General features: G+C 37.5%; 1 protein-coding gene across 3 annotated transcripts; it reads right to left on the reverse strand.

Annotated features, from left to right (window-relative positions):
• Positions 1–5,712: 5,712 nt before the first annotated feature.
• Positions 5,713–25,251, reverse strand: LOC134655367 (golgin subfamily A member 4-like). Of its 3 annotated transcripts, XM_063510817.1 has the most exons (17): positions 25,041–25,251; positions 24,198–24,591; positions 20,857–21,024; positions 19,719–19,933; positions 18,864–19,089; positions 18,406–18,503; positions 15,154–18,154; positions 13,290–14,990; positions 12,510–12,674; positions 11,037–12,208; positions 10,523–10,774; positions 10,208–10,304; positions 9,201–9,238; positions 8,914–9,087; positions 7,590–7,706; positions 6,599–6,709; positions 5,713–5,863 (listed from the first exon to the last, which is right to left on the reverse strand). In XM_063510817.1, the coding sequence occupies exons 1-17, from the start codon at positions 25,074–25,076 to the stop codon at positions 5,816–5,818; spliced, it is 8,013 nt and encodes a 2,670-aa protein (XP_063366887.1). In that variant the 5' UTR covers positions 25,077–25,251; the 3' UTR covers positions 5,713–5,815. The 3 variants fall into 3 exon arrangements, with proteins under 3 accessions (XP_063366887.1, XP_063366886.1, XP_063366888.1); XM_063510816.1 differs by lacking the exon at positions 9,201–9,238 and having other exon boundaries at positions 8,914–9,125; XM_063510818.1 differs by lacking the exons at positions 20,857–21,024; positions 24,198–24,591; positions 25,041–25,251 and adding an exon at positions 20,252–20,277.
• Between the last annotated feature and the right edge of the window lie 1,831 nt (positions 25,252–27,082).

A 27,082-nucleotide genomic window follows, 5' to 3' on the forward strand; every position in this document is an offset into this window, starting at 1 on the left:
AAATAAGCTTATAAGCCAAGATGTGTATTCAAATTGCCAACACGTACCTACTCATTAGATGGTGTAAGAATTGTTGTCAATTACGTCACTCGGGTTGAACAGTCGACGTCTAATGTGTTCATGTTTTTGGACCTTAAACTAGTACTCATTTTAAATCATAGTAATAAGTACGAGTAAATGTCCTATCACATAACTATGATCCAGTTTTGACGATTATTTTAGTTTAGTTAGTCGAAGGAGCTTACTTAGCAAGCAGAGCTGTTGATTCTGGGTTCGAAACTGCTAATAGGTATACTATTTGAGTTAATTTGGATCATAGTTGAGTGACAGTGGACTATTGGGGGATATGTTGCCACTATAAGAGAATGTTAGCCAACATGGCATATTTATGTGTTCTCATAATTACATAAATTATCGGTAGGTATATACCTCTTTATGTTAGTAATTTATACCATGTACAAAACTATAGAGTAGCTATTTAATAAACTGAAGCGTTTAATGGGTGTTACCTGAAGTAAACAATTTTGTTACTAATAATTTAAAACCATATTCTAAGGGTGGAATTTAGTTAATTTGGGGATTTTTGGAAAAAATGATATTGTATTCATCCAATGAATTAAATAAGTTTTTTGGATGAAATCTCATTTATTATGGAAAATTCGTAAATTTTTTTTCTTGGGGTAACTGCGGTTATTGGTATTCAATGAAATAATGAATTAATTCTAATTTATTTTATGTTGGTCATTTATTGGCCATTGGTCATTTAAGATCACGAATGGAAATAGGTACATGTGTTATATTAGCTCAGCTCGACTATAAGGTGGATTGGGGTATTTGTCGTAATTTTGAAAACTATATGTAAAGCTTTCAAAATTACCCCAAATGTATTTATCTCTCCTCTAGCCGCTCAGACATCAAAACTTGCCATTACAAAATGCAATTAAAATTTGTCAAAATAAAGATTCAAATTAGAATGGAACGGGAGACCTTCTACTAAACCAGAGAGTAGATTTAGTAGATTTTTTATAGGCCTCTGGGCAGCTAGAGGCTATTAACAGGCACTGTACTGTAGTAATGGTAAGCATGATGCGTTGGTAAGCATTACAGTAGTATAAAGGCTTCGTCATACAGGCGCGATTTCCGGGCGGGGCGTGAGCGGGGCGCGCTCTTTTAGATATAAAACGCTCACGCCCCGCCGGGAAGACGCGCCTCTGTGACGGAACCTTAAGTATTACCAAAGTACGGAGTGCTTCTGGTTTAGAAAATATTAGCGATTTAATAAAAATACCCCAATGCACCTGAATAAAAAGTTACTGTAGAAAATATTATTTATAGGCATCATATCATAATAATTTGCTGCTAAAATCAATTAGCATTTCATTATTATTTGTACGTGTACATAACGTTAACTAATAAGGTATATTGTTTTGTTATTACGGTATAACGAATGTATACTTGGTCAACCAGATCTTGACAGTAGAAAAAGGCGGCAAATTTGAAAAATGTAGGCGCGAAGGGATATCGTCGCATAGAAAATTTGAATTTCGCGCCTTTTTTTACTGACAAGATTTGGTTGACCAGCTATAGTTGAGTGAAATAGAACATGTTAATTTACTTGTGGCCCATCGTTTAAGTTAGGTATGGTAGCTAATAGAAAACATGCATCCCTTTCTAAGTGCATTGTGTAATGGGTAAGGAAGAAAGGGAAAACTTAACCTACAAAACGTGAAAATGTGTGGTTTTGAAATTACCATAGAGTTTTTTATACTTACTTATAATAAAGTGTCAAACTTTTACACTGCTGCATTAAACACAAGAACGCCCTATCGCTAGATGGCGTTACCTAAATATTTAATTATGTATTTGTATTTAGCGTTCTATAATCGGCCGTTTTTCTAGTTTCATTTTATTACAGAATAAAACAGAGAGTTATAATTAAATTAAAGACTATAACAGATATATTATCCTGTAATAGTTATGAATGACTGAGTCACTGAGTACAGAGAAAGCCATATAGATTTTGTTCGATTTCGGCACTTCATACATTTTACAAGTAATACTTTTGGTCTGTGATGTACCTAAGGTTAATGCGGCCAAACTTTTTCAAACAATTAGTCTATTTGGGGGCACGGCCGTGCCCCCGCCAAGACGAGACAAAGGGCAAAAGGCAGTGCATATCTTTTCTCGGCACGTTTCGTCGTATAACTATAATCAACGAGATAGATAAGGAGCGATTGCTTTTAGTTTCAAATCAAAATCATCTGGTACTCTGTAGCTGACGATTTAAAAAAACCGGCCAAGTGCGAGTCGGACTCGCGCACGAAGGGTTCCGTACCATTACGCAAAAAACTGCAATCAAATCACGTTTGTTGTATGGGAGCCTCACTTAAATATTTATTATATGTATTCTGTTTTTAGTATTTGTTGTTATAGCGGCAACAGAAAGACATCATGAGATACAGCCTGGTGACAGACAGACGGACAGTAGTCTTAGTAATAGGGTCCGTTTTTACCCTTTGGGTACGGAACCCTAATAAAAATCCGTTCGTGTGCGAAATTCCCCGCTGAGACATAGGTAGAGTTAGACCAAGAAAAGTTTGCAGCGATTTTGATAGCCCACGCCATAGACTAGGAATCCTCTAGACTGAGTTTAGAGCAATTATTTCATGAAACCGACGCTGCCAAAAATACGGGGGTGCGGGGGGACGAGGTGAGCGAATCCCGTGCCGTGATTGGTCCGTTCAAAGACACGGACCAATCACGGCACGGGATTGACTCGAAGATGGAGTATAACTACCGTATAAGTGGCAGAGGCGTTACTATGCTCAGTCTAGAGGATGTCTTGTCTGTGGCCCACGCAGTGCAAGTGTTATTTACACGTCATAAATTCATAGAAGTTTGACGTTTAAAATGACACTTGCACTGCGTGGGCTATCAAAATCGCTGCAGACTTTTCTCGGTCTGACTCTAGGTACCTATTTGGCCGGTATCTTTCCATAAGTTGACGCTCCGATTATTGACATTTGTACCTAATTCTTTTCATAGACTGAGGTTTTTTTACTATACTACTTATCTTCTTTGACATCTAATGATTAGGATGATGAAAAATATTAATAAAAAACTGTATATACTCACTAGGAAATCACGCCTAACATACAAATGGCCACACGTTTATATTGTATAAAAATAATGAATGGATTACAATGAAATGAAATCGTATCACAATAAACTAAGAATAGGATTAAGTAGGTAAATAAATGTAGACAACCAACCAATGAGGTTGGCAACTGTCAAAGGTTTACATAGATGGCGCCATCATAGCTTGCCCTTTTACTATGAGATTTGGCTTAAAGGGCTGGCATCCAGGGCATTAAAAAACTAACATTTTGGCACAATTCTAGGGATTGACAGGGCAAGCTATGATGGCGCCATCTGCTAAATACTTCGACCAGCCAACCCCATTCTCAGGGCCTTGACTTGGCAGTAAGGTATCGGTGATCGAAACATAAATAAGGTATGGATTAGTCACGTGACTTTTTTGTCTTTTGTCGATGTACGGTTGTCATATTGGCTAAGCTTCCTGATTGGTGCGCTTGCTCTTGAGCCCCCTCCACACTCGTGCGCGAATCGCGGCGCGAAGGCGCAAACGCGAGTGTGGAGTCGATTTCACTGATCTGCGAACTTGACTCCACACTCGCGTTCGCGGCTTTGCGCCTCGATTCGCGCACGAGTGTCGAGGGGGCTTTGCACCTCTGCGCCAATCAGGAACTGCGTAAGTGTAGTTTGTAGCTTTCTAATAGACCCCGAAAGCTAATCCTATTGTCTATTGTTAAGAAAAACCGCTCGTGCCACGTGCCACAACCACCTGCATAAAAAATCGGTACATCGGTTACTGAGTGCCGGCGAGTCGAACGCAACAGAACCAGTCTAAAATGTGTCATCGAGATGCGTAACAAAGGCGCGTTATCGGAGAGCGCACCTACACTGGTTTTTTGAGCGTTGGACTAACCCGCGCTCAGGTGCCAAATAGAATAATTAGGACCCTTTTTTGCAGGTAAGTAGCACGTGCGGTTTTACTGAACAATAGACAATAGGATTAGCCTTCGGGGTCTATTAGAAAGCTACAAACTATACTGTATTGTCAAGTTAGAAAAGCCCTAAGTATACTGTTGTGGGGTTATGAAATTATAACTTGTTTTGACGTTACGCTAGCTGAAGTCGCATTGCACAAACTTTCACATTAATGTATAATTATTGAAAGTGTTATTTTTTGTTATTGTAAACCAGAGACAAGTAGATAATCATCATTTCATCACATTGCCATAGATGGCGCTAATTATAGCTGGTCAAGCAAGTCTTGTCAGTAAAAAAAGGCGCGAAATTCAAATTTTTTAACCCTTAATCTGTGAGCTGTGTAATGCTTTGTAGACATTTGGCAACTCTATGCATTTAAGGGTTAAGTAGTACTAATTTTATTTGTATCTGTAGTTTTAACTGACATTTAAAAACTAGGCGATAAGTATAGTTGGTCAAACCGCATTGTCAGTAAATAAAAACAAAAATAATAACTAACACCCTAACTAACTAACATCCTTTTCTTTTGGGTGCTAGTACTAGTGTAAGACAAAGTATGATACTCTCATGAGACAGTCCTTTGACAAACTATAAATGTGTTATACTTGGTCAACCAATCTTGACAGTAGAAAAAGGCGGCAAATTTGAAAGATGTAGGGCGCGAAGGGATATCGTCCCATAGAAAATTTGAATTTCGCGCCTTTTTTTACTGACAATATTTGGTTGACCAGCTATATTGTGGTTGTTATTATATTTGTCTCTGGTTTAATGTTCTATAGACAACTTTTATCAACTCTGGTAAGCAACTTTGTCAGTAGAAAAGGCGCGAAATTCAAAATTTGTATTGATCAATCCTTCGCGCCCACATTTTTCTAATTTGTCGCTTTATTCTACTGACAATGCTAGCTTGCCAGACTAAAGTTTCTGTTTTATTAGAATGATTCGATATTTTTTATTCCTTTTCTGCCCCATATTTTATTTTTTATACCTATGTAGAAATAACAAATCATTTCATATGGGCATATCCATTTATTTTTTGCAAATTGTTTTTTTTTTATATGAACATGATGAGATTATTTTATTTATTGTGAAGTAGTTTCGTAATTTTACATCTATTTACCTAATTTATGGATGTGATCAATGAACAGGCACAATTTTGTACATTTGTATGTAATGTTTGGTGCTAAAGTGATTTTTGTGGTGTACTTCAATGAAATAAAAATTAAACCCAAAAAGTTTTTTTTTTGCAACTGCCATTGTTCATATCTAAAATATAACGGACATGCCAACATCACCTTTTGAACGCCAAGAACGCCTAAAGGCGTCGTGCCAAGCGCCATGGAAAAATGTTATGACGGACGCTGTCAAAGTAACCTTCACACTTTCATGTAAGGTTTACATTAGGTCGCTTGCGCCCGTGATTTTGGCTTGTAAGTAATTTTTTTTTAATTTATGGGTACAAGCTTGTAGCAAATATAAACCTTACTTAAAATCATAAAGGTGCTACAGCGTACGCCTCTACGCTTGTACGCGTTCTTTTCATATTTTTTTCTACAACTCATGACGGATAAAAGTTCTCTTAGTTCATAGGGTTAAAAATGTCAGTATAGCTACTTGTCCAAGAATAAAAACAGTGCGTTAGAAATGTCAATAATTTAATAAAACTGCATTATAATCATATAATTATTAATAACCGACATTAACAGGCACTGGTTATAAAAACACAAATCACAGTAAGTAATTATTTCTTTCTGAAAATACTACTAAATCTTCGACTGCGTGGAGTTACCTGGAAAAAGAAATATTCAGTGTAGCTTTGATCATAGAGAAATATAGTAAGACAAGAGTGCTCACTCCATACATCAGTTTTGGTACTAAAAATACTATTAATTTCAGTGTCTACATATAGCATCGAGTAGCGGAACTATCAGTACTGCTACTTGACAATAGATGTAGCAGTACTGATAGCTCCGCTACTCGATGCTAGATATTTATCTATGTTTTGGTTTATTTTATGCAGTTACATACTTTAAAACAATATAACCATAAACTTCGAAATAAATTAAAAGTGGAAAAATTCACTGTCTTGGGTGGGACTTGAACCCACGACCACTGGATCACTAGTACAGTGCTCTGCCATCTGAGCTACCAAGACCGTACCCAATTCAGCGAATATTTCCACCATATTTGAGCCCTAGGGATGCTCTTAGCGACATCTACCGTAAGAGTCCTACACTTCTTAAACAGCTACCAGAGTTCCAAATCATATTGGAAATTCACCAGTAATCATCCTTCGCAGACGTTTCTGCTTAATACAAAATTAATATTGCCATAAGCTGAAAATATAAGGTTTTATTGGCGCCTAATGGCATAATGCCGAGTTTATTTTTTTGCCACGAAATTGCAGTCCTATGTGTGCGTGAACTGCAGGGGGCAGACCTGCTTAGAGGAGTTATACTCTGACAAGCCAACTTTGTCAGTAGAAAAAGGGGGGTACTTGGTTAATTCAAGGGGGGGTACATACCACATCAGTATCGTTTCTGTTGGAGCGGAACAGCGAGCGGATCCGCGAAGGCGTGCTCGTCTTGCGGCCCGGGTCCGCCTCCACTCGCAGGGACTCGCGGAGTTCACAATCCTGACAAAAGTATATGTATTTAAAACAATAAAAAATCCTCGATATAGTTTACACATGATAGAATATATATAGGTTCATTGCGCTAGTTTTCGTCCTTTGACGAAACTTGAATATAAACCTACATTGCTACAAAAATTTGTACTTATTGCAATCCTTAATGTCTAAGCCAGTGGTTCCTAACCTGGGGGTAATTACCCCCGTGGGGGTAAAACTGGTATTTTACGGGGGTAATAAGCTAACCTAATATAACAATACAACAAACATACACGTTTTATTTTTTATTACCATTGGGAGGAGGGGTAAAATCAGATTCCCTAGTTAGTCATAGGGGTAACCGGACTGAAAAGGTTAGGAACCACTGGTCTAAGCAATATATCTATCTACATAAAAATGATATTACGCAAGTAGCAAATTAAAAATGAATCATATTGCTTGCTAATTCGTCAAGTGGACGAAAACTAGCGCAATGACCCTATAAGTCTCAAATTAAGCTTTTAGATAAAACTGAATGTGAGCAATAACAATCCAAATCAAAAAAAAATCAAAACAAGGTTCTTTTTTGGCTGGCAAATTTAGTTCCCTTAGGCCCACTTGCACCATTCCACTAACCCGGGGTTAACCGATAAAACCTGTAGTTACCATGGTTACCAGTACAATTTGACACTGGGTTAACGGTTAACCTAGGGTTAGTGAATGGTGCAAGTGGCCCTTAGAGTCACTGCCGATAAACACGATCGATTAAACTGCGAAAATAGACTGCACAGAGGTAAATCGTTGGCATGTGCTATAGCACATGCCAACGATTTACCTCTGTGCAGAACATATACGTGACATACATACAGCAGGTGTGCGTGTGCAGGACATACGTGAACAGGCATACCGTGGCGGAGAGGCGGCCGGCCTGCTTGCTCGGCGTGGGCGGGCCGGGCTTCTTGTAGGCGGTGATGCCTACTTCCTTCCTTTGCTGTCGACCCATCGAGAAGCTTGTACTGGCACACTGGAAATTAACAAATAAAAAATGTTAATGGCGGTTTTGATTGTTTGCAGAGCTAGATTTAACATTCAATGTGTGTTTTTAACCCCGACGCAAAAAAGAGGGATGTTATGTTTGACGACTAGTCTGGGTAGTGAGTAGTGACCCTGCCTGTAAAGCCGCGGTCCTGGGTTCGAATCCCGGTAAGGGCATTTATTTGTGTGATGAGCACAGATGTTTGTTCCTGTCTTGGGTGTTTTCTATGTATTTATGTATTTGTATCATCACTACATAGTATAAAACAAAGTCGCTTCCCGCTGTCTGTCTGTCTGTCTGTCTGTATGCTTAGATCTTTAAAACTACGCAACGGATTTTGATGCGGTTTTTTTAATAGAGTGTTTCAAGAGGAAGGTTTATGTATAATTTGTTAACCCGTGCGAAGCCGGGGCGGGTCGCTAGTATTATATATATCGTTATCTGAGTACCCACAACTCAAACTGTGGGACTTAGTCAATATGTGTAAGAATGTCCTATAATATTTATTTATGTTTAACGCCAATGTCTGCTCTCAGATTTCGATACGGTTTTTTTAGATGAAAGCTAGTTTTCTTGTGGTGGCCCTTAGCTATGTTTCATAATATAAAAGATAAAAGATAGTTTATTCAAGTAGGCATAATTACAATGCGCTTATGAACGTCAAATAAAGCTAGGTAGACCGGCTCCAACCCTACACCTCTGCCCCGAGAAGATTTAAATCCCCCTTCAATTGGAGGAGGGTATCCCATTATGGGACCGGCAACAAACTCGGCGGGACACATCTTTTCAAAAATAATTACATCTTATAATTCGTCGTTGAGAATGCCAAATCCGGTATTTGCGTGATTTTAATCAAATTAATTAATACCTTATTAATTTGTTGCTAGGTAACTATTTGTCAATCAAAAATCGAGCACATAACGGATTTGGCATTCTCAACGACGAATTAACATGACGAGAAAATAAGGAAAAAAAAATACAATTTAAATTACTATAGAATTCATGCAATTATACATGTCACCGTAAAATTGTAAACACTCGTCATATTATAATCTCGCTAGTTACATTATAAACTGACGGTAGGGAGATTATAATCTAACCTAACCTAACCTACGTTAGATTATAAACTAACGGGTTCACAATCTTACGGTGTCATACACATAAGGTGTAATAGAGATTTGATTGAATTTTAAACCTTAATGTCCTCCTCGTCCAGCGTGGGTGCGAACTGCATCTCGGCCGGGTAGGAGCTCTTGAGATGCGGCGGCACGAGCGAGTTGCGCCGCTTGAGCTCCGACACGCGCTGGCCGGGCGCGAGCGAGGCGCGCGGCGTCGCGGCCAGCTCTTTCAGGAAGCGGTTGTCGAACACCTCGCCTTCCTCGTCCGACATGTGCAGACCCCGCCCCTCTGTAAGATAAAACATAAGTTTTTAACACCTTTATCTTAGACCTAAAGCTCCTTGAGGAAGCGGTTGTCGAACACCTCGCCTTCCTCGTCCGACATGTGGAGACCGCGCCCCTCTGTAAGATAAGGGTTTTTTTCTACTCCCGTACTTTTATTTGTCATTTAAAGGGTCGTGCACACACCTTTAAAACCCTACCTTATAGTTGTCAAGACAAGTCTTTAGTCTATTCCCCAAAAAAGAATTTGTGCATACACGCAGTATCTTTTTGGCGGTTTTACGATACTTCGTGTAATGACCACTTAAAAAATATTGAATGAAATACAGTGTTGCCAACCTTATTTTAAATGTCATCTCTGACAAATAAGTGAACCATAGACATGTTTTATTTTTTATTTCATTCATTCATTCATTCTTTTCCCGCCCGTACCCTCCATTTTTGCTACTTCTTTGTAATTGTAATTTGTTAAATTTACAATTTTATTTCAAAGTAAGTGCTTGGTCGTAGAAAAAGTATTGTATGCAACGTTGTTTAACTGAGTCAAAAAATACTCGTGGCGTCTTTATTAACAATTTTCGGCTTCGCCTCAAATTGTTACTCACGCCACTCGCCTTTTTTGACCTCTCTTAAACAACGGTTGCATAAAATACTATAACACGTTATTTACATCCTAAAAAAGCCAGAGGCTGTTCAAACATTTCCATTATATCCATTATTTCCAAAACATTTTCCATTATAGGAAAGCGAGCGATGAATATTGTCACAATGCATTTCGGGTTTGTTTTTCTTTTGTACTTTTGACGTTTTAGAATTGTTTTGGACATTTTGATATAAATGATATTTTGTAGGTACATAAGTTCCAAGAAATGCATTGCTTCCGAGACAAGATTCAAACCTACGAACTTCACAACAAATTCACGAAGCTGTGCGACATCCTAAATAACCTAATAAACTCTAAATTGCTGGTTCATCAGCTAGTGTGAGACCGTTTAATCCATAAGAAATATAAGCTTATAATAAAAAAAAATTGATACATGGAATCATCATCTAGTAACAGTTCCAACGTATCTGTGTTATATATCATACCTGTTTTCTTATTGTGAACAGGAAGAGATCTTAGAGATTGCGTATCTGATGGTCGTCCAAACATTTCTTGTCCATGCCCATGATTATGTAGTCCGGACTGCAAAGTAACACAAAAACTCATCAATCAATGCAAAAATACGCATTAGCTTTAACAATAGTTTATGAATTGGGACCTAAGCCTTTTTGTTTAGTTTCCACGGAACCAAATAGCAGCATAGGAAAATCAGCAACATCAACATCTTATATGTTGATAACGAAACTTGATGGATGAATAGAATACATTTTCGGAGACTGTATATAGATGACTGTACTTACCGAATGCACATGCTGCAACGACATAAGCGATCCCGACTGCTTCTTCCTCAACCAATCAGCTTCCTCCTGCTTCACCAAAAACTTCTCCCCCACACTCCACAACTCCGTCGTCAGCGCCCGAATATGCTCCTCGTACGCTCTACTCGACTCCGCCATTTTATCTTTACATTTCACTAATTCTCTCTCAAGTATCGCTATTTCCTCCGCTTGCTTCTGCTTCAGTCTACCCATCTCTTCATGGAACAGCTCTTTCTGAAAATGAAAAACAATTTATCGCATGTAGGATCGAGTGACAAGCATGCAAGCACATGCATCAAAAAAGAGTATTACCTTGTTTCCACGCTTCAAGCAACTACACTACAACACAGGAAATAAAACAAGACCTTGAACAAATAATTTATTGATAAAACAAGCAAAAACAAAAAAAAAAACAAGCCAAACTTCATGTATGTAGATAGAACCACCACATTAACTGGTAGCCTAATATGATTAACACAACGGGGGCGATACTGACCATTTTAGCCTTCATTCTGTTCAGTTTGTCCTCGTATTCCGCGCGGACTTCCATTATGGTGACCTCTTGGGCGCTCCGTGCACCCTCGCCTTTCTGCGCTCTGCCAATTTCTGCCAGAAGCTTCTGGAAGGAGTTTTCTAACTCACTCAACTGAACTTCCACGGCCGCATTCTGATAGTTATTCGTCGATAGCGAGGCCTGCTCTAAGTCGCTAGTGAATGCTTGCTTTATTTTCTCCGCGGAAAGCATTCTGCTGACGCTACGGTCCACCCAGCGCTCCAAATTCATTGCACACTCTGAAAGATCCTGCATCACCGCGGCGTATCCGCGTTCTAATTTACACATAGTAGCTTCCGTTATTCGCCCATCTAAACTTAATATGTCCCGCCTTACTGTCCGCTGTAGGGACACGATCTTAGACAACTTCTGATTATAAACTTCTTTAACAGTTGTAAACGTTCTAAAACTAACGGACATCTCCGTTAAGAACTTCTTCATGTTGATTATCTCCGATTCGTTTATTCTATTAACTTCTGACAGACGGTCACGGTCCTTTTGCAGCGTCATCTGCTTCTCTGAACACCGTCTGAGATGTCTATCAGTGGTTTCAAGGAAGTTTTCTAAATCCTCCATAGTTACGGAGCCGATGCTTCGCCGTAGTTCGTCGCTGTTGGGATTCTGGTTGCCGAAGTTGGTTAATTCCTTTAATACTGCGCTTGACTTAATTTCTGCAATCCTCTTGAGTATAATGGCTTGATATTTGGCTGATAGCTTGATGATTTGGCTGGCGCGGTTTTCTGTAGCGCTCATTTTGGCCACTTGCCTCTTGAGCTCAGAGATCTCTTCATTCTTCTGATGAACTATTTTCTTCAGCTGCGAGGACAATTCTTCACAAGTGTCCTTACTAACCTCTAACTCTTTAGTGATATCAATAAGCTTGAGCCCGGACTCGGCCATCATGGATTTGATGTAAGAGATTTCTATCTGCATAGAGGTTATTTTTCTGTTCTTGTCCTGAATGATCTTTTCCAAGTCCGATATTGTTTTGAGACTTTCCATGGAAGAGTGAGCAAGGTCAGATGTTGTGGTATCTACCTGATGCATGCCTTGGATATCCTTTTCCCAGCTGCTATGTTTAGTTCCAGTTATTTTTTCTTGTGACGCTGCAGCCACTGAAAGAGGTTATACATCAGTTTATTTAATTATACTTAGTTTAGTATTTATTAGTTTTGTTAACATCTTCAAATGCAGCAACAAAGGCAAGTAATTAGTTCCTGATTTTTGGTTAGACAAAGACATGACAGAATTTTTAATCTAATAAGAATATCGAATATATATATTCCCTTAAAATAGCAAAGTCATAGCATATGTTACTTAATTAAAGAAAGCAACAGACAACCGAGTTCATATTTCAAATTCATTGAAATTATAACTCGATAATTCTTACTTTAATCAAAAACAGTGTTAACTTACACATCTCCTTTTGAGCTGCCTTAAGCGCTTCGAGCTCTTTCAAAAGCATTGTCTTCTCTTGTTCAAGCATTTCAACCTTTAGAGCATCAGCCTTCATTTGTTCCTTCAGTTCAGCCTGTTGTTTCTCCAAAGTTTGTATCTTTTCGTCGTGTTCCTTTTTGAAGCCTGAAATCAATTCATATCATGAATCTAGTATAACTGGATTGGGCATGAGTGGTGGGGATGACTGACAGAACGGGATAGTCTTATGTATCTTTCAGTAGGAGTAGCAGCGAAAGCGCTATTATTGTTTGTCCTTGTCACAGTCTCACATCTTGTTTCATTCCCCACCGTAAATTGACCACCGTGATCGGTCGAATTCATTTGTTTCCCACCATAACAAATAAATTCGACCAATCATAGCGTCGCATTGCAACGCTATGATTGGTCGAATTTATGTTTTGTCCCTCACGTAGGCACGCGTAGACCACTTCTATAGGATGCTACCTTCTATGATTCATATAAAGATTAATGTCACAATTGTCACAAAGGATAGATTATTTCTTGTTGGTATTCTGTCCCATTAGCCAGCAGACTATAGCAGCAGTTTGTTAAATGAAATTATGATCCCTGATGGATATAAGTACCACAAAATGCTTGATAAATTGAAATGCGATAATAAACCAGTTTACAGTTTTATAGAGACTTAGGAGAACGTTACCATGTAGTGACAAGAAAAATCGATTCACCCCCAAAGTACAATAGTAAATATTACATGTTCAGATCAAATTGGTCACTTACATGCATATGTTTGTGTCCCTATAAGTTCCTCTATCTTCTTGGTCATTTTCGCCTTTTCTTCTTCAAGCTTCTTAACCCTAAGTATATTTTCCTGCAATTTCTCGTTCAATTCCGGCTTTTCCTTCGCCCACAATACTGCTTTTTCTTCGCGATCTTTCATTTCCTCACTTTCAGCGGTCTTGAGTGTTTCCATCTCCTTTAATAACATTTCTTTTTCCTCTTGCAGTTGTTCTACATTCAGAACACTATCCTGTATTTGCTCCTTCATATCGTTTATCAGTTTGTTCAGTATAAGCATATTTTCTTCATAAACCTTGCCCTCTTCAGCTTGTGCAGTTTTAACTACATCCATCTCTTTCAATAGAGCCGCTTTTTCATCTTCAAGTTTCTCTATCTTAACATTGTTCTCTTGTATTTGGACTTTCAATTCATTAGTTTGTTTCTCCAATGCCAACGTGTTATCTTTATGTCCCTTCACCTCATTTGCTTGTAGGCTCTTCAATGCTTCCATTTCTTTTAATAATGTCGCTTTCTCGTTTTCTAGGTGCTCAACCTTTACGGTTAATGCTGGTATTTGTTCATATAATTCCATAATGTGCGTCTCCAACGTCAGCTTATTTTCTTCATAATTCTTTGCGTCTTCACTTCGAACTGTTTTAAGATCTTCTACCTCCTTGGATAATAATGCATTTTCTTGTTCGAGTTTGTTAATATTAAGCGCATTGGCTTCTTGAGACTTTATCTCTTCTGTACGTGATGACTGAAGATCTTCTATTTCCTTCAACAACATAGCTTTTTCAACTTCCAGACCGTTGACTTCTTCAACATTGGATTTAATTATCTCGTTTAAGCCCATCTTCTCGTTCTCCCACGTAACGGCCTTCTCTTCATGATGCCTTACCTCTCCAATTTGAGCTGCCTTTATTACTTCAACCTCATTTATTAATGACGCTTTCTCATCTTCCAGTTTCCCGATAGTAAGGCTATTGGTCTGAATTTGTGCTTTCAATTCATTAGTCTGTTTTTCTAACACTAGCATTTTTTCTTCACGGTTCTTAGATTCACCCATGTGTACTTCTTTAAGCTTTTCAATCTCAGTCAATAATTTATTTTTTTCGTCTTCAAGCTTTTCCACGTTTGAAACTTTAGCTTGTACTTGTTCTTCAAATTCAATTTTCTGTTTTTCCCACATAATTGTCTTTTCTTCATGATTCTTCAACTCTTCAATTTGTACTTCTTTAAGCATTTCAATTTCGTTTCGTAATTTTGTTTTTTCATCTTCAATCTTTTTCGCTTTGAGAACATTAGCCTGCACTTGTTCATCTAATTCAATCTTTTGTTTTTCCCACATATTTATTTTCTCTTCGTGATTCTTTGTTGCCTCTATTTGAGCAGTTATTAGTGCGTCTACCTCGTTTAATAACAATATTTTCTCATCTTCAAGTTTCTTTATCTCTACAATATTCACCTGAATTATGTTCTCCATTTCTTTCTTCTGTTTCTCCAACATAATTATTTTTTCTTCAAGACCATTTGCCTCACCAGTTTGAATCTCCTTAATAACTTCAATTTCCTTTACCAAAATAGACTTCTCTTCTTCAAGTTTCTCTACATTTTTAGTTATGGAATGTATTTGTTCTTTCATATTAGTTTTTTGTTCCTCCCATTCCAGTGTCTTTTCTTCATAATTTTTCAACAGTACTGAAAACACGTTTACTATTTTAGAAGAATATAAGCTAAAGAATATAATAACACTAAACAAACCGAACAATTAATTATACATATGATTCAATGTCTGACACTAAAACAATCAAAATTATATGTATGGTAAGTAACATTAACAAGGGTAAACAAAACAACTTACTCTTTGCTGCACTGAGCTCTTTAGTTATAGATAGCTTCGATGACTTTAGTTCAGAAAGTTCATCCTGCAGTTGTATTTTGTACTCGATTTCATTTTGCAATTGCATTTGCAAAGATTTTATGGATGCATTACGCTCGTCAATTTTATGATTGAGTTTTTCTTGCTCATTCTGATAAACGTCGTTGAGAAATTCAATTTCTTTCTGCTTCTCTTTTATTATACCATCACGATGTCTACATTTTTCTTCCAAGTTTGAAATAGAAGTGCTTAAGTTTTCTATTTCCTTGTTTAATTTATCTATTAATATATCTTTTTCGAGGATTTGTTTTATTAACTCTTGTATCTCATGCAACTTTTGCTGCAGATCAGTTTCAATTGCTTTTTTCTGTTCATTCAGCGAGGACAGTTGGTGATTGCATGTATTGGATAGTTCATCCCTCAATTCCTTTTCTCGTCTCAAATCTGACTGTATCACTTCGATCAATTCACTCTTCTGAATAATGTTGTTTTGTAATTCTACTAACTCATTATTTCGGTTCAAGACTTTTTCATTTAGTTTCATTATGCGATTATCGAAGTCTTCTTTCAACTTTAATTGTGCATATTTCTCAGCATCCAGCTCTATCTTCAGATTCTTAATTATATTTTCTGATTTATCTCGCTCAGCTGAATATTGCTGATACTGGGTCTGTATTTCTTGTATTTTTTCTTGTAACGCTAGTCTTGAATTTTCTTCTAAATCGTTAATTGCTTGTGACTTTTCTACATCCTTTTTATTTAACCTGTCAATTTCCTGATTCAGGGAATTAACTTCTTTGCGGTTGTCTTCAATAATCTTTTGGCATCTTTCTTCGAGGCTTGACACACAAGCAGTTAGTTGTTTTACTTCTTGGTCCAGTTTATCAATAAAGGTATCCTTTTCTTGCAATTGTGTTTGAAATTGTTCTTTTAAACTTAACTGTACATGCTTTTCACCTTCAAGTTCTTTATAAAGTTTATTAATCATTATTTCTGATTGACCAGTTTGTTCTGCAAGTATTTTTTGCAGTGTACATTTTTCTTGTTCTTTTTCTTCAAGCGCTAATTTTGAACTCTCTTCTTTGTCTTTTGCTGCTTGTGATAATTCATCTATTTTATTGTTTAAAATGGCGATGTCTTGGTCACAAGCTTGTTTACTGTTGTTTGCTTCCAACATCTCGATTTCAAGAATTTTGTTCTTTATTTCAATTTTTTTTATTTCCTCTTCAAATTGTTGTTGGGCAGATTGCATTTCTTGTTCCTTTGCAGTAAGCGCACGTTTTGATGATTCCTCTAGATTATTTATTGTTTGTGTCAATTTAAGTAATTTAATGTTTAGTTCAACAATATCTTGTTCACATTGAATTTTTAAGTTATTTTGTTCTTTTATTTCCTCTTGGAGATCTGTGATCAAGTCATTAGTTTTCTCAGTTACAACTTTATATTGCTGCTGCAGCGACTTAATTTCTTGTTCTTTTTCCTCTATCACAAGCTTTGAACGTTCCTCAATGTTCTTCATTGTTTGTGACACCTCTACTAATTTATTGTTTAGTTCTACGATTTCTTGATCGCTGCGTACTTTTAAGCTCTTTTGCTCTCTTAGCTCTTCTTGAAGTTCAAGATATTTTACCGTCTCATCTGAATATTGCTGTTGTAGTTCCAGAATAACTTGTTCCTTCGTTTCTAATGTTTGCTTAGAATTTTCTTCTACATTTTTCAATTGTTCTGACACATTCAATAGTTTACGGTTTAATTCAACGATATCTTGCTCGTAGCGTGTTTTTAAGTTATTTTGTTCTTTCAACTCATCCTGGAGTTCCGTAACCAAGTTACTAGATTTCTCCGCCTCCTCTAAATATTGCTGTTGAAGTGTATGAATCGCTTGTTCTTTTTCTTCTAATACGTGCTTCGAGTTTTCTTCTACCGTGTTTATTGTCTGTTTCATTGCAATTATTTCATTGTTCAACACTACATTTTCTTGCTCACGTTGTGTTTTTAAGATATTTTCCTCCTTTAACTGTTCTTGGAGTTCTTTTATCATGTTACTCGATTTATGCGTCACGTCTGATAGTTTTTGCTGTATTGTTTGGATTGCTTCTTTCTTTTCTGCTAGTAGATGTTTCGAATTTTCTTCCATGTCCTTTATTTTCTGTGACATCTCAACAATTTTACTATTCAAATCTACGGTGTATTCCTCGCAGCGAGTTTTTAAGTATATTTGTTCTTTTAACTCTTCTTGGAGTTTGTTAATAAAATTACTAGATTTCTGCGTCTCGTCTGACAGTTGCTGCTGTAGTGTGTGTATAACTCGTTCTTTTTCTTCTAGTTGATGTTTTGACTTTTCGTCTGTATCCTTTAAATTCTGTGAAATTTCAACTATTATATTGTTTAGTACAACAATATCTTGTTCGAATTGTATTTTTAAACATTTTTGTTCTTCCATCTCTGCTTGAAGATTTGTAATTGTATTACTAGTTTTCTCGGTTTCTTCTGTGAATATCTGTTTCAGAGCACTTATTTCTTGTTCTTTTTCTGCTAATGCATGTTTTGAACTTTTCTCTACATCATTCAATGTCTGCAAGATATCAACTATCCTAGTGTTTAATTGCAAGATTTCTTCATCACACTGCTTTTTAAGTTTATTCTGTCCTTCAATCTCTTTCTTTAGGTTTTTAATCTCTTTGTCTAATCTTTCAGTTTCATTTGCAAATTGCTCCTGCAATAATTGTAATTCTTGGACTTTCTGTTCTAGTTCTTGTTTTGAATTTTCTTCTAAGTATTTTATTTGTTGTGACATATCTAATATTTTTTTGTTTAATTGGTCAATTTCTTGTTCACTGTTACTCTTTAAATTGAGTTTTTCCTCGATCTCCTCATTGACGCGTTGTTTTAGATTATTAATATTAGTGTCTTTTTCAGTTAAAACAGCCTCAAGAGCCAATTTTTCTGATTCAAAGTTCTGATTGGCTTTGGTAAGTTGTTCCTGTAAACAAAAGTGTAATGATCAGTGAACAGTCTGTCTGGTCGGTCTGGCTGTCCGTCGTGAACTGATCTTATTTTGTCGTGTCGTTGTCATGTCTAATTTTGAATTTGAATGTCCATAGTTCCAAATATGTATGTCAGTCAACCAGTCAGTCAGTTGGTCTGTCAGGTCGCCACGGAGGTTGGAAGCCACGACAATCAGCCTCAAGGAAGTATATAATTCAATTTAACTTTTTTTTTACCGAAATGTACCTGCAAACTCTGAATTTGATGCTTCAAAACTTCAATCTTCGCCCTTTCTTCCCCTAGCTGCACCTCAATTACATTTGCACAAACTTCATTACACACAGCTGAAATAAATAGAAAGTAAATTCATGATTTAGGTTTTCATAATGTTAAAAGTTTGATGATACATGTGACATTTAAAATTTTGTTTATGCAAGCAATGCAAAGTTCCATAGGGTTCAATTCTTATTATGTTTATGTCACAAGAAGGCTCAAGGTAATGAGGTTATACATATAGTCCTCCTCATCGTTTTCGATGACGGCGACCCCAAATAAACATCATGGACGTTGTCTAGCGTGAGCCCTTATGTGGCTGGCCAGGCCGAACTTGGTCTTAAATACTCTATTGCACGTGTGACAATAAAGTTGGCCAGCTGCGTTGAGCGTGTACACGTAGTACATGTAGGTAATAAAGGTCTACTCACATAAATTACCGAGCGACTGTATACTAGTATCAGGGTCGTCACACTCCAGCATACTGGAGTCCATTCCATTATTGCGATTATGCTGCCTCAGCTCGGAGACCAGGTCTCTGAGAGTCGCTACGGTGCGACGTTCGGTGTCCAGCTGGTCGGCCAGCTGGCCGGCCTTGTCCGCTTCTAGCTGGCTGAGAGACAGCCATTTGTCCCGTTCTTGCTTTAAGTCAGTCACCTGGAAATGAGATAGATGTGAACTTGAGGCGTTTTTGAAAGGTAAACTAGCAATTGATTGGAAAAGCATCTGAGGATTAAGGCTGGCTAATTTCCACCATAGATGCGTAGCGAGGATGTGTGTGTTAATAGAATCACATCCTACGCATCTTCGCATATCTCTGGTGGAAACGCAGCCTTATACTGGTGGTAAGTTGAAACTTTATTTATGGTCACAAATCACAATACATTTGGTCGTAATGGTAAATTATTTGATCGCGATTTTCTTCTGCAAAATCACGATATCTCTTTAATTCTCTAACTGGAAGTTGTTTAGCGAAAAGGAACCATCTTCAAAATTTGTCAGAAAAATAAATGACATTTTTAACAGAATCAGTAAACATATGGGGCATTATCTGTGAAAAGGGACCTTATTGTCGATGGCGCTTACGCCGCACAGCGTCGCATCGGAGCATCTTTAATAATGGCGGAAGCGCCATCGACAATAAGGTCTCTTTTCATAGATAACGTCACATTATTCACAGTTTTTTGTGCGATGGACCCTTTGTCCTAAATTACGCCGAATTGGAGCATGATGCATGATATTCCACTATCCTTAGGGTATCACTAATCATTAAGGTATAAACAAACCTTCTTTTTGTAAGTATCCCGTTCTTGTTGAACATCCTCCAACTGGGTTAGGGTGTCTTCCAACCGTGTCTCCAAGTCCTCTAGCTGCCGCTGCAGTCGCGCTATAAACTCGTCCGCTCGGGCTTCCCTGTGGGACTCTCGCTTCTCGCCACAGCATAGCGATATCTTCGCTTTGAGGTTCACAATGTCGAGCTTGTATTGCGCTTTTACTTTTGCTGAAATTAGATAAGGTAAGGAATTTGTTAATGACAAAAGGTAACATCACTTTTGACAAATTTAAATAACATTATGCTGTGATTTATGACAATGTAAGAAATGCCAAATAGAAATGGTTTTACAATGAATGTTTCAATTAAACTCTGTTTCGGGAGCTTGAATTTACACCGTAGTAACTCACAGACGCGCGATTTGTGTGGTTTTAAAATGAATCACACAACCAGCAAAATGTCACATAAACATCAATCTGTCTAGGGTCTAGGTGTCACTTGCTAGGTCAATTATTTAATTATTTACCGCCAGTCATAAAAACACACTCAGTTTCTCCAACTTCAAGTTAGTCCTAAACCTCTTGTAAGTAATTGTAAAGTCCATACTTGAAGTCGCGCATGATGTAAGGAGTCGCGCGCGAAAACGCAACTCATGCTAGCAGGTCTGGAGTCTCCGTAAAGTGTCATTCTATGGAACTTGCTAACTATGTAAACAAACCGCCTTATTAAAATTGTCTCTGAATGTCAAGTGACTTCTGTTTACAAAGTTAGCAAGTTCAATAGAAATAATAGAATGACACTTTAGCTCGGCGAGCAGGGGCCCGTTTCTCAAAAGCTTGTAACTTGTAATACAAGTGGAAGTCCCTTTCTAACAAAAGCTGTCAAAAAGTGACATCAGTGCCCTGTTTATCAAAAGCTTGTAACTTGTAATACTAGTGGAAGTCCCTTTTTGACAGCTTTTGTTAGAAAGCGACTTCCACTTGTATTACAAGTTACAAGCTTTTGATAAACAGCAGTTTGTATTATAAGTTACAAGCTTTTGATAAACAGCACAGTTTGTATTACAAGTTACAAGCTTTTGAGAGAGAGAACGGGCCCCAGCTAGCAGAATAAAGGTTGCGTCTCCGCACAAGGCATCTGGTATCACTTACTCAGTTTCTCCAACTTCAGGTTAGTCCTAGATAGTTCCTCTTGCAAGTAGTTGCGGTCGAAACGCTCAGCGTCTAACGCTGCCTGCAGTTTCCGTACTTCGCCGTGCAGGGAACGGAGTGCGGGTGGCGTCTCTGCCACCATGGCTGAAGCATCTGGTCCGCACGCCTCTGGAAACAATTAAACTTTGTGTTTTAAAAATAAAATAAATAAAATGCATTTATTTCAGACTTATAAGTGTCCATAGTTTGTTAGTAACAACAAAAAAAAAATACTTAAACAACTATATTAGTACCTAAACCTAAGTGAAGCGAGGACCAGTGCCTGATTAGGCCACTGTCCCACCTCTCCGCTACTACGCTCAGGAGGCTGTGGCGGCTGTCGCGGACTCTGCGGAGCGTCGCGGCGCAGCGCTTGCGGAGCGTCGCGGCGCAGCGCTTGCGCAGCGTCGCATAAAAACTGTCAACGTGAGCTGTTTAATGCATGTTAACATTTTATGTGAATCGCGAAATAGACTTACAAATCTAGCTAAAAGTAGATCGATCGCTTATTTAACATCGCGCGTAACCGAGCTGCATACATCGCCATTGTTACCTAGTAGCTCGGTACTACTTACAAAGCTAGCGTGTCTTATTTGAAATGTTTAAATTTTTGGGCAGTTGTGTAAGGGCTCATTTAGACGGTGCGAGAACTCGCTTGCGAGTTTCATTACATTGCGTCATTTGATCGGTCGGCAGAATTGATGTAACTTCAATGGTCCGCAATGTAACTAAAATCGTATACAAGTTCGCGCGCCGTCTAAATGGGCCCTAAGTCTTTTACGCAAACATCAAAGGCGTAGGTCCACTGTTACTTTTTACTCTGTGCTTCTACAGCGTTACAAACTATGTTACACACTAAATTAACATTCGAGTTTGGAAAGCTCCGCGAATATCGCAATTTGTTATTTGACTTTCTCCATTTTTGTCCCTTTTTGAAGGATAGGTAAATACATGAATATCGATTTTCCAATTTTTCCATGCATATGTTCAAAGTCCTCTGCCTTTCTTATTCTTATTTTACCCTTTCCCGCCAAACATAACAATAGGTAACAAAATAAGGTGCGGGTTTGACCCAGCCGACTCGGAAACCAGTTTTCTAAAAATAGCCGCAACTTTTTCAAACTCCTGCGCGGATGACATCATTGATTCACGTAATACATGGATATTATTTACGAGGATATTATTTAAATTTAACGGAACTTAACCGATGTTACGATGCCTGGAATCTGTGCATACTGCATAGGAGTGGACTTCGCCTGAAACTATCATTTACGTGTAACTTACGTGTAACTTACGTTTAACCATAGATAGCCTATAGACACATGCAACAAAACCGGATATGCGAGTCGGACTCGCCCACCGAGGGTTCCGTACTTATTAGTATTTGTTGTTATAGCGGCAACAGAAATATATCATCTGTGAAACTATGAACTGTCTAGCTATCACGGTTAATGAGATACAGCCTGGTGACTAGACTGACAGACAGAGGAGTCTTAGTAATAGGGCCCTGTATTTACCCTTTGGGTGCGGAACTCTAACAAGGGGTTTCGAAAAGGGGGTAGAAATTCCTTTGAAACCGCACAGTACGTTATCATTTAGGTTCCAGGGGGCCTACCGCGAAAACCGAAATTCGCAAATTACGGGGATCTTTCTCTTGTACTCCGTTATAAAGGCGTAATAAGAGTGACAGAGAAAGATGCCCGCAATTTACGAAATCGATTTTCGCGGTTATAGCTAGCCCAGGATATGAGGATAAACGCTCTGGCAACGGCGACCGGTACGAGAAACAGTACCGCCATCATATCCAAATTAAAAATAAAAATTAACGTATTCATCCCGATAGCAGTGCGCGTTACATTCAAAATGTCAAAACTATAATAGACCCATGTAACCTTCAATATGTCGACCTTTACCACCAAACTAGTCACTAGATACACTAGTTTAGAATTTTCCCCTAGTATACCATCCCGTTAATCATCGACGTATCCTTTCTTTCTTTCTAATACGAAAGGGACAAATGCTTACGTCACAGCCCAGATGGCAACGGCCAGACAGCTGGTATGGAAGTAGCACCTGCCATTTTGGCTACCCTTGTTATTGAACCGGAACATATGGCGATTTTTTTTTGCTTCCGCGGCGGCGCGTGTCGTAGACATGTTTGCGATAATCAATTTTATTGCTAAGGCAATAAAGATTGAAGTTGGTTGGTTAATGGATTTAGTTTTTTTTTTTACTTAAATATGACATACTGTCTGGGCTTAACTATTATAATAGAAAGCCACAAATAAAATATTTGACTGATCTTATTCAAATTTGGACTTTGGTATAACATACTATGGTATATTTTTCTTTAATTCAACTGATTTATTTTATAGTCAGTTTGATCACCTGTGACGTGAAGGGCTGATTTATCTATGCCAGGTGAGTTACTTCTAGTTCATGATTAACAGATGGATTTATTTTTTTACCTTCATTTGATTTTCAACCTTAACACAATCAGAATTAAATTGATATTTGAAATAATATTTGAAGCCCAATAATCTTGGGTACACTGAGCAGGTGCTACCCATGTCATGGGACGCACGCAGACGCAGCACCCTCCAGAGTAGAAAGCCTCTTGAGACATGATGGTATCTGACATGAACTAGGCAATGGGGTGAAAGCGACGAACTAAATACTGGGCTCTAGGATAAAAACTGGATTACTGCCTAATAAAACTATATCCAATTATATTTCTGGCAAATGATGACTCACTCCTACAAGATGGGCCTCCACAAAAAGCGCCATCGTGGATGGCTCAAGGGCTACACCGATACATGTTTATTATGGTAAAAAAACCGGCCAAGTGCGAGTCGGACTCGCGCACGGAGGGTTCCGCACCATCAACAAAATAGAGCAAAAAAATCGTGTTTGTTGTATGGGAGCCCCCCTTAAATATTTATTTTATTTTTAGTATTTGTTGTTATAGCGGCAACAGAGATACATCATTTGTGAAAATTTCAACCGTCTAGCTATCGCGGTTAATGAGATACAGCCTGGTGACAGACGGACGGACGGACAGTGAAGTCTTAGTAATAGGGTCCCGTTTTTTACCCTTTGGGTACGGAACCCTAAAAAAACATAAAAAGACATTAGTCAATCACAAACTTGAGCAAAAAGAACAACTTCTGGCTCACAAAATTATCTAAGGTGGTTTAACAAATTTCAGGTCCTTCAGAAATCGGGAAGTGGGTTAAATTTAGCTTACAAGCATAGTAAAAGTTTATTATACAAATTGCTGTAGAAAATTGGAATAAACATACCTGTAATAGCTGCCTCAACATCTGCATACAAAATAGGAGAACAATCCATTAGACATTTGCTAAATTTCATTATAATCTCCTGGTCTCCCACACTAAGCTTGCTACACATGGCTCTTTTAATTTCAGCATTTTTAGAGTTCACACAGATAAAATATAACAATAGTGAAGCTACTATGTAAATTTCTTCCTCGCATGTGGCTTCCAGAGTTCCATTTTCAAATTTGAAACCCGGATATTTTTCAACAATAAAATCTTGGATTGTGTTTGCTTCAAACTTGGAAGACTTTGAATCATCTAATCTGGTATTTTCGTGTATGTGTGTGAAGATGTTGAGTAGATTTTCAGGAGTTATATTTTGCTCTCGTTTTTCGTTTTCATTTGTGTAACAGTTAATCTGAAAATTAAAATTTTAGTTTTAAGTTAACCAAACATTAGGTAACTATCATTGTTTTTTATTTATATCTCTTCTTTAGGTTAGGGTTTTTTTACAATATGGATATAAAATTAAAATATAAAAGCACTTACAAAAACAATTATATTTGCCAGAAATATAATTGTTTTTTTATTATTGTTGTAATTGTAATAAATAAAACCACGGTTATAGCTTCAGAACGTTTAGTTCAAGAGATAAACGGTTAAATATTTTGGAAGCATACTTTTAATTGTATTGAATATTATTCAGACCATTATATCGAATATTATTATTCATAAGTATGAAGTAATGAAGGATTGTATTACGAAGATCTCTAAGCTTGTAAAAATCGTTTCAATCAACCTGGAGTTAATCAGAGTCTAAAGAAGAATACCACATTCGTTTTAAAACCGAATTTTGATTTAACTTACCCAATTTGTGAGAATAGTTTTCCATTTTACAATCATGGTGGACACAATCTTAATTTATATTTTAACATTAATACACTTTAACACTAACTTAATAACTTTACATGGAAAGCCGTTTCCCTTCTTAATTATTACAAACGATAGAACTAAACAAACAATTTATAACATCCTAACAACAATCCACTCTTTAAAATGTTGTTATTCACCGTTGGAATTTGAATTGCTTTGCTATTGTTTTTTTTAACTGACAGACAACTTCAAAGTGCTGAAACCATAGACAAATGCAAATGTTTTATTTTATCACACTACATGTCCCGTCTGCCTGTGACTATTTTTATACTCGATAATATAATCGAGTCGAGAAAATAATATTGTGCTATTGCACAAATATTATAACACGCGCATGCTGTTTGCGCGAGACACTCACGCCAGAGGGCCTACCGCCAACAACGAAAAAAGTTATCTGCTTCTCTGTCGCACGAATATGCAAGAGCAAGCGATACGTGCACCGCACCGTACCAAGATCGCGGTGCGGTAGTCTGTTATGGCAATTATATTTGCTTTTCTGGATACACGAGCCTACCGCCAACATAAAAAAATCGTTATCTGCTCCATCCATAGATGGTAGTATTTCTATAGATGTGGCCTACCGCGTGCCCCCGTAAGGGATAGACATAGATGACGTCACAAACCCGGGGATACCATATAGTTAAAAATTACCCCAATATTATCAAATATTGGGGTAATTCTAATCACATTCGCGAGTTGTTCGCCTACGTAAGACGCAGCGATAAATAAAATATCAATGGGCCAATTTTCTTTTTATTTTTATTTAGAAAACAAACAGCCTGTTACAAATAAGTCTTACAAAAATGACTAAAAATAGGCCTAGTTTCATACGTTACTAAGTTGACTATTACAATGAAAAGTAAATAGGTTACTTAATTATAAATTACCCGTAGGTATAGTTGTGAGTACAACACGCAAATAAAGTAAGAAAACAATGCAAAATATTTACTTGAAACAATTTTTCAATTACTAGTAAACAAAATATGCCGAACTTTGTTCTTGAAAACGGACAAACTATGAACAAAAATGTCTATATTATTAAGCGATTCATTAGACATATTACAAGTACGCATAAAGAAAGAATTTTTAGCATACTGTGTGCCACAGGAAGAAATAGAAAAGGTAGGTATTCGTAATATGCTTTGAGCATATTCGGCAGTTTTGCGTCGGTGCCCAGTTTCTCCTTCCGGTTACTAAAATCCATTTAGCACGCGTGCCTGCATCTTGTGGAAATCTGGAGGTAATAAACGAAATATTCATTTTGTAATCTGTCACTCTTATTACAAAATTAAGAATTAGTGCCTGCAGCATATCAATTAGATTCTCTGAGTCGTGGCAAAACCCCCTATAACGTTAGAAAGAATCCGTAATGCTTAAATAAATATAATTTACATTCTAATTTAAACACAGTTCAATTTTATTGTTCGTATATGTCCAGTTCTGCAGCAAAATTATTTATAAAAATGTTATTAAAATAGAAAATACCCGAATTTTGGGGTAATTGTATGCATCACGGGCTGGTATCCCTCGAATAATAGCAATGCGACTAAATTGAATACACGTTATTAAAAGGGTGACGGCTTAAGATCGGTTTTCCTAGGATAGCGGTGCCGTCATATAGCGGCGGTCTCCATACTAAATAATACGGCTAAATATGGATGTCGTAGTATTTGTATGGAGACGGCCGCCATATGACGGCACCGCTATCGGAGGAAACCAAAGCTTCACTGTCAATATGCGTACGTAATTTGGTCGGTTAATTTATCAGGAAATATTTATAGGTTAAATTTTTTACCCGAGTTATTATTTACTGTAAATGCTTTTTCTACTCAGATTTTAATTGATATAGATTGTAGGATGCTGTTACTAAGCATGATAATGTGATCGAAGTATAAAATACTGTATTTACCTGTGAAATGTTACGCTGTCCTGTTTTTGCCGGCAGTCACTTGTACAGCGCAAAACTGAGCAATTCA

The sequence above is a fragment of the Cydia amplana genome, chromosome 16 (assembly GCF_948474715.1).
Source record: "Cydia amplana chromosome 16, ilCydAmpl1.1, whole genome shotgun sequence".
Lineage (NCBI taxonomy): Eukaryota > Metazoa > Arthropoda > Insecta > Lepidoptera > Tortricidae > Cydia > Cydia amplana.

Excerpts from the sequence above, each read along its gene's own strand:
- LOC134655367 (XM_063510816.1), bottom strand. The coding sequence starts at position 25,076 with ATGATTGTAAAATGGAAAACTATTCTCACAAATTGG. Across the intron at positions 12,209-12,509 it reads GGCAGCTCAAAAGGAGATGT|TGGCTGCAGCGTCACAAGAA; the intron begins GTAAGTTAACAC and ends AACCTCTTTCAG. Across the intron at positions 6,710-7,589 it reads CCGGCCGCCTCTCCGCCACG|GATTGTGAACTCCGCGAGTC; the intron begins GTATGCCTGTTC and ends TACTTTTGTCAG.